Here is a 15,172-nt window from a genome sequence, read left to right on the forward strand (position 1 = left end):
TTTGGATATGGTTTAATAGATTATTTGTCTAGTTTAGATATGGTTTAATAGATGGTCTGTCTAGTTTGGATATGGTTTAATAGATGGTTTGTCTAGTTTGGATATGGTTTAATAGATGGTTTGTATAGTTTGGATATGGTTTTATGAATGGTTTGTCTAGTTTGGATATGGTTTAATGGATGGTTTGTCTAGTTTGGATATGGTTTAATGGATGGTTTGTCTAGTTTGGATATGGTTTAATGGATGGTTTGTCTAGTTTGGATATGGTTTAATAGATGGGTTGTCTAGTTTGAATATGGTTTAATGGATGGTTTGTCTAGTTTGGATATGATTTAATGGATGGTTTGTCTAGTCTGGATATGGTTTAATGAATATTTTGTCTAGTTTGGATATGGTTTAATAGATGGGTTGTATAGTTTGGATGTGGTTTAATAAATGGTTTGTCTAGTTTGGATATGGTTTAATAGATGGTTTGTCTAGTTTGGATATGGTTTAATAGATGGTTTGCCTAGTTTGGATATGGTTTAATAGATGGTTTGTATAGTTTGGATATGGTTTAATAAATGGTTTGTCTAGTTTGGATATGGTTTAATAGATGGTTTGTCTAGTTTGGATATGGTTTAATGGATGCTGAGCAGATGGTTCGACTAGCTGTGGTTTGGAGAGAAGTACCTCCTCAGCATATCTGTGAAACAAGAGTAGAGACACCTAACCAGGTTGGTTAAAGGAACTGTTCCAGACAAATGGGGAAATCGTTCCGCAAATTTTTCGTTTTCTTCGTGAAAATCTTCTCTTTTTTCGCGAAATTTCGTGTGAAGGGAACTGTTCCCATCTTTTGAAACTCAATTAGAATTCCAAGAATGGTTTACTGCACAGCAGGGGTATATATTTTATATTTTCTCATAAAATGATTTCTTTTTCCCTTCACCTTTTGAAAATCGTAATTATATATGCCTTTATGCTACATATCTGTTTTTTTTGAGTGGTTTATTTGCTAGAAATGATTTTTAGAAGTGAATTTTTGGTAATAAAGTATCAAAAGTAATTAAAGTTTTTTTTTATGTCCAAACTTAATATCCCGCCTCTCCCCTGGGTTCTGTTTTTTTTTCAAATCTAACGATAAGATAAAATTTTTTATATTAATAAAACTTTTTTTTTGAAAAGCTAAAAATTTTTAAAGAAAATGATACTTAAAAAATCTAACTTGAATTAAATAATAATCAATATACTAGCGATTTATATATATATTATGCTTTCTTATACACACATTTTCTCTTTTTATAACATTTTACTAAACAAAGTTCCTGGATTTTTCAAATTTAATGAAAGAAGAATTTTGTTGGAGGCTATTTTGGGAAATTTTATTTTCCATAAACCTTTCCTGGGGTCATGTGAGGTCCCACACTAAGTTTGGGCTTGATTGGTTCAGCTGTTTTAACGTTTATTGGATAAAAACAGAAAAGCAAAGCATATTATAGACTTTGATTAATATTATTATCTAGTTTATTGCAAAAATAAGCTTGCCAACCATGCACACATGTGCAAATATTTACTGTGTCTGACAGCATATTGAAAACATCTATTATATAAAAGGGTGTCTGTGGAAAAAGAGTGGTTTAGCTGGCGGAGAGATGAAACATTTTACTTTTCAATACTGTTTCAACCATCAGTAGTTTGCCTATAATTCGAAAATGAGCTTTGTGTCTCTTTTGTCAAATTGTCAGTAAATCAATTGAAACACTTATGGTGCCATTTATTAATCAACATAATTGACTAAATTGGGCGTTTTTTTTATGATAGAATTGTGGATGTTTGAGGAATAATGAAATATAATAAAGTTTGACTTTTTTTAAAGTCTTTAAAAAAATAAACTTGGGCACATTTGTGTGGATTTCTAGTAACAATTTTCAGTTTTACATAAAATAAAGTTTAAAGACACTTTTTTAGAAACACCCTGTAAGATGTTCACTAAAAATGTTTTCTAATAATCTTCACAATAGAAACTATTTTTCTGTCAAATCGTGCCGAAGAGAGTATAAATCTAATTTTGGAAATGATAAAAGAGTATTTATTTATAAAAATGTTTTGTTATAGGGTCTCTTCAACTATTCTAATATTTTTTTTAAAGGGACCGTTCACTTATTTGGGTAATTTCAGGGTAAACTAAACAGCCTATTCGCTGTTGATTGGTAATAGTCTTACTTTTTAAAGACAACTGTCAATCAACAGCGAATAGGCTGTTTAGTTTACCCTGAAATTACACAAATAAGTGAACGGTCACTTTAAACATTTTATCATTTTTTATTTTTTCATTTTATAAATACAGTTAATACAGAAAATTATTATTTGATTATTCTTGTCATCGTTTCTCACCTTCTGCCTTTATTTCTTTTTCTTCTGTTGACTCTTCCCGATTCTAATAATTTTGAAATGATAAATTAATTCAATATGCATGTAACCTAATACGGTGAGATTCAAAAAGTGTGGAAAAAGAAGAAAATGTTATTTTAAGGGACCTTCTTAATCCTGATCCCTTGATCTGAGTATCCAATGTACACACTTTTGATTTTATTCTAAATCCTCTTTTTTGGATGTCCATACTGTGTAAAAGAAGTTACGTTTGATGACAATTACAGATACAATGCTATATCGATTGAACTAATATCCGATTGAATTAAAGTCAGCTGTTCACAAGCCGGCTTTTAGAGAATTTAAGCAAATATAAATTTAATCATGTTAATATGAACTTATTAAAAAAAATATTTTATCACAGTTTAGGACTATCATCTGTTTAAACGAGTCTTAACAAACATTAATCCAAAACTTACATTTATTTAATCGATGTTTAGTTCAATTGATATGTCACAATTAACACCAGTAAAAAACCCGGGTTTTCAAAAGTTAAAGAGTACATCTTAACATTATACGCTGATTGGTTGAATTTTAAAGTAAAAAATTTATACTTCTTTCTTGGATATCGAATGCGTATTAAAATAATCTCGGGTAAACCAGGTGTTTAAGCACTAATCTTGATATCCATCGTTCTAAAGTTTTCAGCTCAGATCAAGTTTTGTGCTATTTTTAACATTTGGGATGGAACCCCTACTATAAATGCATATATTCTAGGTTCTGCCGAAGTCGAAGGGAATGAAATTGAACGTGAGTATGATAACAGATGGTTGTGATAATATGCTCAGCAAGGTTAGATATTGAAATCTTCAAATATAAAAGATTAAAAAGTAAAAAAAGTAAAAACTCAACCAATAAATGTAAACAAGGGCAAAATGAAAAAAATCAAATACTGTAAACACACCTAAAACTGGAAAGAGGGGTGAAAGTGTGAAGAACATTTATGTAGCAGCTTTTTTGTGCTTAAATAGTATAGAAATTAAGAAATTAAGAATTTAAGAAATTAAAACCTGAAGGGAGAAGGAGCGAAATAGTGGAGAGTAGGAATCCCAGAAAAATATTTTGACCTTTGTTTACAAAAAATTGAAAAATATCTCAAAATATATTTTTTATGTAACTATTGTTATTGTTATTTCTATGATACAACTAAATCCTAGTGGGGTCTTTTTTAACAGGGTTCTATTGGCAGTCGTTCTAATTTTAATATTCATTTAGAAAGGGGAATGTCTGATTCACAACGGTATCTTTTAAACCTTTAGTTGATCAATAATGTGGAATATATCTTCGTTTTTCTACCTAAAAACTGTTCAATTTCCTCCGTTTCTTCTGGAGCAGAAATTCTAAAGTCACTTTTAAATATAAACCACTATTTAAAAAATGAGAAAAACATGGATATCTCAAACATTATTGATCAGACATAGCTTCAATGGGTACCATTGTGAATTATGAAAGGTCACTAATGATTAAATCTACATTCCCTTTTGTGCAGGTCCGGTATCTGGAACATGTTCAATGTAGGATTAGTCTGAAATATTTTCCTAGAGGACATCTCAAGATATCTCTCAGGTTGGTAAATCTTGGGCGCTTTACACCGCTCTTTATAAGTAATTTTTCAATTATTATTAATCATTAAAATGATCTTCGTTTTAAAATCATTCAGATTTAAAAAATGGCTAACCTTTGACAACCCTGTTAAAATTAAATTAAATAACGAATAGTTAGAACGAATATATAAAATGGTAATTAGAAAAACAGGAATCAATGTCCTTGTCTATTTTTAATTTTATCATGGAAAGGAGCTGAGCTTAGTATTTTGTAATGTATAAAATATTATTGTATTCGTTTAAATCCATTGAGACTTTTACAACAACAAAGGGTCTACCCTAAAACATATTTATGTTTGCACGGTACCATTGTGAATTAGACGTACACGGTACATGTCACATTTATAGAGTTAAATCTGTTTTTTATCACAATATCTCCATATTCTTCTTCTTTAATTTCTGAAATTTTAAGAAATCACTTCGATGGTAAAGGCAAAGCGCACTTCAAGCCTCACAATTGAAATAGAAGATGGACGCGTGGCGCCCTAAAAGCCTTGCATATAATATATACTTTTACTTCTCTGTCTGTTTTGTTTGTTTGTTTATATCCAATAAACGTTAAAACGGGCCCTAAATTTGTAAGGCAACTCATAGGACCCCAGGAAAGGTTTATGTATGCTCAGAATTTTTAAAAATTTGTCCAAAAAAATGATTTTTTTCGAGTCTCCACGAAAAAAATATGATGACATCCGCGAACTTTATTCTTATTGTTTCATATCGTACGAACAGAAAATGCTCACAACTAGAGTCAAATTTTAAAACCTAGTTCATTGAAATTTCTAAAAATTATTCCACAGTTTGTTTTGTTATATTTATTATTCGAATGTTATTCAACCAGAAATACAACATTTCTTGAAAAGAAAAAGATCTTAAGTAAATATTTAATGTTTGAACATTTTCTTTGTTCTGAATTTTGTTCATGTCTAAAGTCTAAATACGAGATAAGTTAGAGATGAAAGGTGGATAATTCATAGTTGTCGTATTATATACTGAACAAAATTAACTCTTTGATCGTAATTATAAACATTTTGATCGAAATTATGAACTATATGTTGTATCTCTGAAAGTTTAAATTTTCTTCCTGATTTCGATCATGATCTGCAAAATCGTAAAAAATGGTAAAAATCACTCTAAAACTTTTTAAAAACTTTTAATTTTAATTAACAACTTTTAAGTTTACTAATTCAACACTAGAAGCTCTGGTATCTGAACCATATTTAGGTCGCCTCGTGGAACAGTCTCACATCTTCTTCTACCCAGACCCAGGGATACAATGGCATCAGGTATTGTTAATGATGACGATGATGACGATGAGGATGACGATGACAATGACAATGCCAATGACGATCACAATGATGATTACAATGACAAAGACAATGACAATGGCAATAATAATGACAATGTCAATGACAATGACGATGACAATGATATAACAATGGCGTTGACGATGATGATGGCCATGGCCATGACCATGACCATGACGTTGACGATAACGATGACAATGATTATGTCGATAATGATGATGATGACAATACTTATGATGATGATCATTTTAGGGTTTGAAGATTGGCCGTTTCTCTCTGTTCATTTCTGGGGTGAGGACCCAACAGGGGAATGGACTTTAGGTAATACAACATTTTTACTTTATTTTTTATCCTTTTCTTGACATTAGTAGTTGAACTAGCTTCAACTTTTTATTAGCTAAAGCCGTGGTTAAAATAATATTACAGTCTATTGATAATACATATTTTTGTAATAAAGCGACTTTTGCAACTGTCAATTGTTTACAAATACATGGTACTTTTGCAACTGTCAATTGTTTACATATACATGGTACTTTTAGCAACAATTACTCTGTTGTTAAGTTACAGTTTTTAGAACTAGTATGTACAAAAATCTACTTTATTGGTTTAAAGTGTTAACTATCTGCAAATAGATTCTAGTACAATAGATGGCAACGTAGAATTTGTTCACTCTCAGTACAGCTGTATTCTGACGTCACAAGTGTCAAAGTTATTATTATTAGTGATAATTTTAGATCTTGAAGTAAAAGAAGTGCAATTTGATGTGTTCTTTATTTTCTGTTTTTACATTTTTTAAAATTTAATATTAGAAAGCATGTCAACTAATGAGAGAAAATTTCCTTTTTCCTTGTTATATTTGACACTTGTGACGTCGTGTACAGTTGGTCCATTTCTCTGTTGCCACCTATTGTACTTTATAATCTATTTGGCTATCTGTAGAATGCATCACTTGTTAGTAGGAAATATTTACTATTAAAGGGTGTCTTTTTAATATTCAAATTGATGCAACTTTGTTATGCTCATACCAAAAATTGCGCAAATTCAGTTATTTCATTTGAGCCATATTTCTAAAGAAGCCAAGATTTGGATTGTTCAGAACTATTCTTCTGACAAAGGATTAACTCAGCGTTGCAGGGATTATATTATTAACTCCACCATCACTAACAAGAAGACTGTTCCTCTTGTGAAAGCCTTCAAGAGAGTAATTGTTGAGAACTTTGCCAAGGAAATCTCACGAGATACTCTACTGAGGGTTGTTGATAATTTTTCAACCAGAGCCAAATTATGCATTCATGAGAAAGCTGAGATGGTCATTTTGAATAGCTGATAAAGAAAGAGAAGTGAACTAATTGAAATAACAAAACGTTCATATTTGTAGATTAAAAATGTCACTGAATAAATGTGACAAGATCTATATTTCTGTTCAGTATTTAGGTTTCAAACTTGGCACCCTTATAAGGACAAACTGTGTGTATGTATATTATAAGGACAACCTGTGTGTATGTATATTATAAGGACAACCTGTGTGTATGTATATGTTATAATAAAAATTATAATTTGTTTATTTACTGTTTTAGCTAGTTTGATTATGTTTTGTCATACACTTGCTTTTCTAAGACAATTCTGTATGCCGAGTCCATTAGCGCCTGATCCAATAAGGGTTCAGTTATGTGTTTGTTGTCTATTCTGAACCAATAGAAATAGTATGGCGGTAATATCTATCTTTCTATCTATCTCATTATCCAATTAGAGATAAATCCTTATATCAGCGCTTAACATTGAAAATATGGTGAGAAGTAAAAAACACTGCCTTATTGAAACTGTTTGAATGAATATTTTATCTTTTAAATTTGATAATTTTATTTAGAGATTTCTAATTCCGAGACGGAGAGTGCCAACTCGGACGGTTTACTCAAGCATTGGCAATTAGGTATTGGTATCATTTTCTATATAGCTAATATTCATCTATCTATCTATCGGTCTAATTTTATCTTTCTATAATATATATTTATATATATATATAATATATTTATCTATTTTTCAATTAATTTGTCTAAATTTTTATATACCTATCTATCTTTTGGTAACGAATCTATTTGCTTATTAGTCCATCTATCTATACCTAACTTTCTTTGGATCTATCTTTCTTTTTGTCTAATTATCTATCTCAGTTTCAAGTGTACTGTATAGTACTTATTGTCTGTTTTATAGTGTTGTACGGTACTGTAGAGAATCCATGTAAGAATTTAAAGAATCTGGGGACTCGGTGCAACAAGCCAGGTATAAACTACCAGTTATAACAGTTATAACCAGTATAAACCAGTATAAACAAGCCACATATAAACCATTATTTAGAAATCAACAAGTTTTTGATATCAACTAAGGACTGGTTTTGATAGCAACTTATTGAGAAAGTAAGAAGTTTATGAAAGCAAATAAGAACTGGTTAATTAGTTTGTACAACCATTTTAATCTTCTTGGGAAGATTATTAGTTTGTGCAACTATTTTAGTTTTCTTGGGAAGGATTATTAGTTTGTGCAACTATTTTAGTTTTCTTGGGAAGGATTATTAGTTTGTGCAACTATTTTAGTTTTCTTGTGAAGATTATTAGTTTGTGCAACTATTTTAGTTTTCTTGGAAAGAAAAACTTTTCCAGTTCTTATCATACCCTTCACTTTGTTCAAAGTTTAAAGAGCGCTAAAGCAGAAAGGAAGGGGGGGGGGGAAGGAGAAGGACCGGTGGGGAGGGGGTGAGGGTCGCCTATTGTTCAACGAGAAAGGTTAGATCTTTTCTAAAAGGGTCAGAGGAAAAGTTTGAAGATGAATTATATTTTGCTTTGTGTAAAGCTCAAATTCAAGAAAATATGATTCGAGATCTCTAATCCGATTTGGGATCAAGAGAATATCCCTGATGGGAATGTTTCCGATTTATGTTTCTCAATTCGATCAAATCCATACAAATTGAGTTTCTTTGGCGTTGCTGAGCATTTGCCACAAAGTCGACATAAGGTTACAAAGATAAAAGACAATTAGAATTGGTGGCGAGTAATCATTTCCTTTGTTTCAGTGTAAATAGATAGGGCAGTGTAGATACAGTTTTCATTACAAAAACATCGGACAAAAAAATGACAAAAAAAATGTGGATCGATTCACGAATTAAATATGGTTTTAGCTATTCATCGATTCATGAATCAAATATGGTTCTAGCTATTCATCGATCCATGATACAAATATGATTCTAGCTATTCATCGATTCCTGAATCAAATATGGTTCTAGCTATTCATCGATTCATGAATCAAATATGGTTCTAGCTATTCATCAATTCATGAATCAAATATGGTTCTAGCTATTCATCAATTCATGAATCAAATATGGTTCTAGCTATTCATCGATTCATGAATCAAATATGGTTCTAGCTATTCATCAATTCATGAATCAAATATGGTTCTAGCTATTCATCAATTCATGAATTAAATATGGTTCTAGCCAAGGATGTAATGCAGGAAGTTATTTCAGAAGTGTACACATCTTTTGTACTGCCTCTGGGCGGTAATGTAAACACAAGACGCATGTCAAAGCCTGACATGTGATCCATCTTTCACAAAAAACAAATCAATGAAATATTCTGGTCATAGGAAACTTTTATGTTAATTATCAAAATTATCAAAATTTAATGCTTTTAACCTCCTCGGATACTTAAGGAACACTAAGGCATCTATTCTTGTTTACAAATTCAGCCCAGAGAGAACTGGTTTCAATATGTACGCAGAGTATACACGACCCAATTAACTTTCCTTGCCTTACACCCTTGGTTCTAGCTATTCAAAGCTACAGTGATAACCAGAAAACTTTAAATTAGGAAGACGACTTTTAGACTTCAGTTATGACTTTAAATAGTCTAATGTGCATGGGACACAATTGTGCAGTTTAAACAGGCCCAATTCCATTAATTAGTGATTTACTAAGTGTCTAGTAAAACTATTTGCTTTGTAAACACATCAAATACACACAAATATTGCTAGAAAGTCGTCTTCCTATTTTAGAGTTTTCTGGTTATCACTGCAATGATTGCATTTTCGCAAACACTTCCTTTAAATGGTACAGAAGGAAAAATGTACAGAAATCGAATCAACCTAATTCTATTTTTTCAAAAGCTGCACTAACTAACTGCAATAATCTGCAATAATATCTGCAATGGTTTGATAATTTGAAGGAATAATAAGTAAACATATAGGCGTCCAAAAAATAAAAGATAAATAAAAATATTAGTTTTATTAAAACCTATCCACACAAAATTTTTAAATTTGTTTAAAATATGTATTCTTTTAATATGTTATTTAGTAAATTTGTTTGTTGTCTTTAAATATACTTTGCTTGTCTGTTTGGGTGTCTGTCTGTTTGTGTCCAATAAACGTAAAAACGGCTAAACTGATTTTGTGTGGAACTTCATGTCCCCAAGGAAGGTTTTTGGTCAAAATTAAAAAAAAATTAGCCTCCAACAAAATTTGATTGTCATTAAATTTTGAAAATCCACGAAATTTTTTTTATAAAATCATCGAACTTTTTTTTACTATGTGCAAATGTTCACAATCAAAATAGAAGTTTGGCACACTGTAAACCTGGCAATTTAAAAATAAAAAACACTTATTTACTTTTTTAGGTCAAACAGATGAAGTTACAGTTGACATAAACTCAACAAATAATCTACAACAAAATAAGGTAAGGCATGGGGTCTCACAAAAGAAAACGAAAAAAAGAGATTTAAATGGTTTTGTATCTTCGCCTAATGGAATTGAGTAATTGCTGCAAACTCTGATTTTTTTTTTTAAATATTGTCAATCTATTAATAAAAGTTTGAAGTATTAAAGGTTATGACTATCAGGTTGCAAAGATATATGGATTAGAAAATTTAAGCTTGTGGCAAAAACATAATTCCTTTAAAATCAGAAATGATGATATGTGAACTATTAGATATTTCAAATAGCATAATCCATCTATGCTTACTATTTCTACGACACATTTTTAATTCCAATATGCAACCTGTGTCCGAATTTAATGAATTTGAGCCGCGGCTCAAATCTGCCAAAAACCGGTTATAATTGAGCGCCGGCTTAAATCTTGAAAAATGCAATACAATTTTAAGTAGTATCAATCATTTTGAGCCGCGGCTCAAATTCTTTAAATTCGGCCTCTGATGTCGTAGTCTTGTGATATTTCAAACTTGGAATTCTGTTAGATCAAATAATAAAGTTTGAAATAAGAAAGGTTTACAGTTTACACCATCAGTATGCAAAGATATATGGAATAGAAAACTAAGTTGTTTCTTTATCTTAGTTTCAAAATTTCAAAATTTAATAATTGTGGAATTTTAAAAGGAATTTCCAGACAAAGCTGGGTTCCCAAGCTAGTTTAATTATTCTTTTAAAATCTTATTAGCAGAATTAGAATATTTTTTCCTTTTTTAATTTCGAAAACATATTTTTTTAAATTAATTTTTAATGTTAAGGTGAGGGAGAGTACTCCGGTGCCCTGTGATGAAGAATGCAGGAAATCATGCAAAAATATCAGGTCAGATAAACTGTCAACTTAAAGGAAGTGTTCACCTTTTTTAGTGAGTTTAAAGGGAGTGTTCACCTTTTTTAGTGAGTTTAAAGGGAGTGTTCACCTTTTTCAGTGAGTTTAAAGGGAGTGTTCACCTTTTTCAGTGAGTTTAAAGGGAGTGTTCACCTTTTCCAGTGAGTTTAAAGGGAGTGTTCACCTTTTCCAGTGAGTTTAATGGGAGTGTTCACCTTTTCCAGTGAGTTTAATGGGAGTGTTCACCTTTTTCAATGAGTTTAATGGGAGTGTTCACCTTTTCCAGTGATTTTAAAGGGAGTGTTCACCTTTTACAATGAGTTTAAAGGGAGTGTTCACCTTTTTCAGTGAGTTTAAAGAGAGTGTTCACCTTTTTCAGTGAGTTTAAAGGGAGTGTTCACCTTCTTCAGTGAGTTTAAAGGGAGTGTTTACCTTTTTTAAAGTAAGTTGAAATGTTTTAATATGTTTAAAGGGAGCGTTCACCTATTTATAGATGTTTAAAGGGAGTGTTCATCTATTATTTAACATTTTATTCATCAATCATATCCGGTCTGACAAATTATTAAACACGAAGGAAAAACCAGTTTTCCTCTTATTTTTAAACGTTAAATATTTAAGTTTTTCATTTTAGTTAAGTTTAAGTTTCTTTATCGAGATTTACAACGCAAACTTTTTATAAAATCTACAGATTTCACTTAGTTTTTGAAACAAAGTCAACATTGCTTGATTTTTTATTTTTTATTTTTTTATTTTTTTACAATTACAAAACTGTACAAAATGAACAGAGTTCAAAATTAAAACAATATTTATTTATTTTCAAGAACTTTTCAGAACAAATATTTCACAACAATTTTACAATAATATTCTTTATTTAAAGAAATTCTGTAGATTTTCTGAATTTCGAATAAAAGGTTTTTAATCTTAAACTGATTATTTTTAATTGTGGCTTGTGTATTTATACTGCAGGAAGACATTTCAAAATTATCTGAATTAATTACATTTAAACCTAGAAAAACAACAATATCATCCACATCATTGATCGGAAAAATCATTCAAGGTTTCCGTTATGTTATGTTATCTTTGCGTGGAAATTACTTTTACAGTACTTTACTAAAATAAACATCATAAACTTATTTCATTTTATCTTTATTTCCAGATCAGATGGAGTTTGTTTAAATTTCTGCCCTCCATCTCATTACCTCTCCCTAGCCAGGCATACCTTATCCAGGTTTATACTATATTCATTATTTTATCACAAAATATCTCATTACCTCTCCCTACCCAGGCATACCTTGGTCCAGGTTAATACTATATTCATTATTTTATCACAAAATATCTCACGCCAGATGTTTATACAATGAAACCTAAAATGAGCCATACATCGAAAGACTTTATCAAATGTCGTCTTGACAATTTTTCGATGTTTTTTTTACGTAAATCTCAGTACTTGCGAAAATAAATAAATAGCCAGGAATATGTGGAAATAGTTCTAAAGAGATCCAAATAATCATTTAATTAAAAAACTAAATATCTGCAACATTTCATTATCAGAAAGTGAAGAATACGACATTGGATGAATTCTTTCGATGTATGGCTTATTTAGGGTTTAACTGTAGGATAATCCAAATTGTAAACTGCACTCTTAGATGGAGCATCGAAGCTAAATTAACTTTGTAGCACAAGATAAATTTTTATGAATTTTTAATTACATTCAACAAAGTTTGAAGAATATTGCTTATAAATTGGCTTTAGTGCTCTAAAAATTTGACATCTGTCTATAAAGATCTCTGTGAACTGTGTAGGTCCAGTTTGTAACAGAATATTGCATGTGAGCACTTAACACCCTTTCACACGTGTAAATACAAGAATTCAAGGAATATAGTTTTTGTCATAAACTCAAATTTTCTAATATTCCAATATTTCCAACCTGATGATGTAAATCTTTAAAATTTCAAACATAATTCATAGTATAAAATAAATAACATATCAAGTTGAGTTTATGACAGAAACGTAGTTCCTTAACTGTCTTTTCCTATAACAATATTTTCTACTCACTCAAAAGACCGAATAAAATTCGATTGTTTGAAAATCACTCGATCGCATCAGCTAGGCAGACATTTCGCGGGTTGTTTTGGGGATCGTTTGCCTGCAGCTGGGAACTTTTTTTTATTGTGGACATCAAGATTAATGCTTGATCTTGATCTTTTGTTAATCTGCAGATTTCTTTAATCTTTATTCAATATGTAAGTAAATAAGTAAAATGTTAAGTAATAAGTAAAATGTTAAGTACACTTGTAAATTGAAAAGTACACTTGTAAAATGAAAAGTACACTTGTAAAAAGAAAAGTACAATTGTAAAATGAAAAGTACAATTGTAAAATGAAAAGTACAAGTGTAAAATGAAAAGTACACTTGTAAAATGAAAAGTACAATTGTAAAATGAAAAGTACACTTGTAAAATGAAAAGTACAAGTGTAAAATGAAGGAATACTAGACTAAATTATTAAAATTCTCAAGGAAGAAAACTTATTAAAAAAATAAATAAACTGCAACGTCATTTCAAAAGAAATATCGATTCACCATGATTTTTCAAAACTTTTTACAAGCCAACTTTTGTCAAGCTCAAAGTTTAAATATTTATCAGCAAAAAATATTCTTAAAGGGACTGTAAGTGTAATTTCAAGTGACCCTTCAAGCAAAGATGTCGATGCCCAATTTACAACGGTACCCTTGACAGCTTTGCCTGCTCAAGTATGAATTATATATGCATGTTTTTGTTTCTTTAAACTGTTTATTATCATTTGCGGCTTCTTTGTGAAAGTGGCTTACACATATCTTGCTTAGCAGAAACCAACGAGGTTATTGTATGATGTCGTGTATGTATCGTGTGTATGATTCCATTTTCACAGGCAGACACACTATTACAGTCTTTTACAGAGCAATATTTCATCGTTAATAAACTGTTCTGAGAAAACTGAGTAAAATTCAAGATACAAAACTTCCCCATACACTTGTACTCCGAAAGTGTACTGCATATTTGATATTTGTACTGTATAATTATGTCATAATCTCTAAATATCATTTATCAGTAAACTATCCCAAGTGTACACTCAGGCCAATACACACGGAGATACTAAGATCCAGCCCCCCTGGCAGAAACTCATGGAAGTAAACACTTTTCGAGCCAATAAAAACGACGGTATCTTCCACACAGTTGATCAAATTCAGGTTTCAAGGGGATCATTTTATCATTTTAAATCGGGCATTGTCATTTTTACATGCAGGGTCACTTGAATTCACGCTTATACAGTCACTTTAAGGACACTGTTAACGTTTTACATCGATCCTCTAGAGTTATATGTTCGATTCACAACGGTACCATTTTTCGAGCAAAATATTGATTTATGCAGCAGAGGAAAGGAAGAAAATTGACAGAATTTATTTCAGGATGGGTTTATCCACCCCTGGAACCTGCAGACCCTGCAGCCCATCTTGCAAGGAAATCAAACTCAAAATAGAAAAATAAAATTTTATTGTAAACCAGCTTGGGAACACAGCGCTGTCCAGATTACAGTTATTCATGCCGTTTACCCGCACTTGAACGATTTTACTGGGAAACTAAATTTTTGCTTTTAAAGTCGACCCACTCAAATAAGAATCTCAAAACCAATCTATGAACATTCCCGTGGATCTCCCGAGTTCTCCCATCAAATTTTAAACAAATCAGTCCAAGGGTTGCTGAGTTATGCTCGGACAAACAAACAGACAAACAGAGATTACAACTTCATATATATAGATACTGTGGAACCCATAAAAATGATTTTAAGACTCAAGTTGTGATTTTAAATAGTCCACATAAAACAGGGCAGTTAGATAGATTGAAATATCAAACATTTTATAGAAATTAAAGAAATATCAATTCAATGGCATCCCAAGAAACGTTTGATCCTAAACCCTAGTTGAATGATTCGATTAAAATGCTAAAATCAAGAACAGAATGATTTTGATCAGGGCATTTGTAACTTTTATGATGAACATATGAGAACATCGTTTAACATAAAGGCATTGAGTCTCAGCCACAAACTCTAATTTTCTATATATATTTTCTATATCTTTGCAAACCATGTAGTAAACCTAAGATATTTCAAACTATCAATTATATTTGATCAAATAATGTAAGTTTGAAATATCAAAGATTTTCACAAGCAGGTTGAAAAGATACAGGGATTAGAAAATTCAGTAAGTGACAAAAACTCAATTCCTTTCACTAAAAGTAAATG

The 15,172-nt window shown here is 30.8% G+C and overlaps 1 protein-coding gene across 1 annotated transcript in view; it reads left to right on the plus strand.

The window, feature by feature from the left end:
* Window positions 1-15,172, plus strand: part of LOC111707127 (furin-like protease 2) — a 64,645-nt gene that overhangs the window by 30,370 nt on the left and 19,103 nt on the right. Inside the window, exons 15-25 of the mRNA XM_023480136.1 lie at window positions 609-716; window positions 3,127-3,201; window positions 3,899-3,975; window positions 5,235-5,296; window positions 5,570-5,638; window positions 7,185-7,247; window positions 7,529-7,597; window positions 9,979-10,037; window positions 10,825-10,886; window positions 12,049-12,120; window positions 14,340-14,391. Of these exons, the coding sequence (XP_023335904.1) occupies window positions 609-716; window positions 3,127-3,201; window positions 3,899-3,975; window positions 5,235-5,296; window positions 5,570-5,638; window positions 7,185-7,247; window positions 7,529-7,597; window positions 9,979-10,037; window positions 10,825-10,886; window positions 12,049-12,120; window positions 14,340-14,391 (768 nt within the window). The remainder of the gene's footprint in view (window positions 1-608; window positions 717-3,126; window positions 3,202-3,898; window positions 3,976-5,234; window positions 5,297-5,569; window positions 5,639-7,184; window positions 7,248-7,528; window positions 7,598-9,978; window positions 10,038-10,824; window positions 10,887-12,048; window positions 12,121-14,339; window positions 14,392-15,172) is intronic.

The sequence above is a fragment of the Eurytemora carolleeae genome, unplaced genomic scaffold, assembly GCF_000591075.1.
Source record: "Eurytemora carolleeae unplaced genomic scaffold, Eaff_2.0 scaffold587, whole genome shotgun sequence".
NCBI lineage: Eukaryota > Metazoa > Arthropoda > Copepoda > Calanoida > Temoridae > Eurytemora > Eurytemora carolleeae.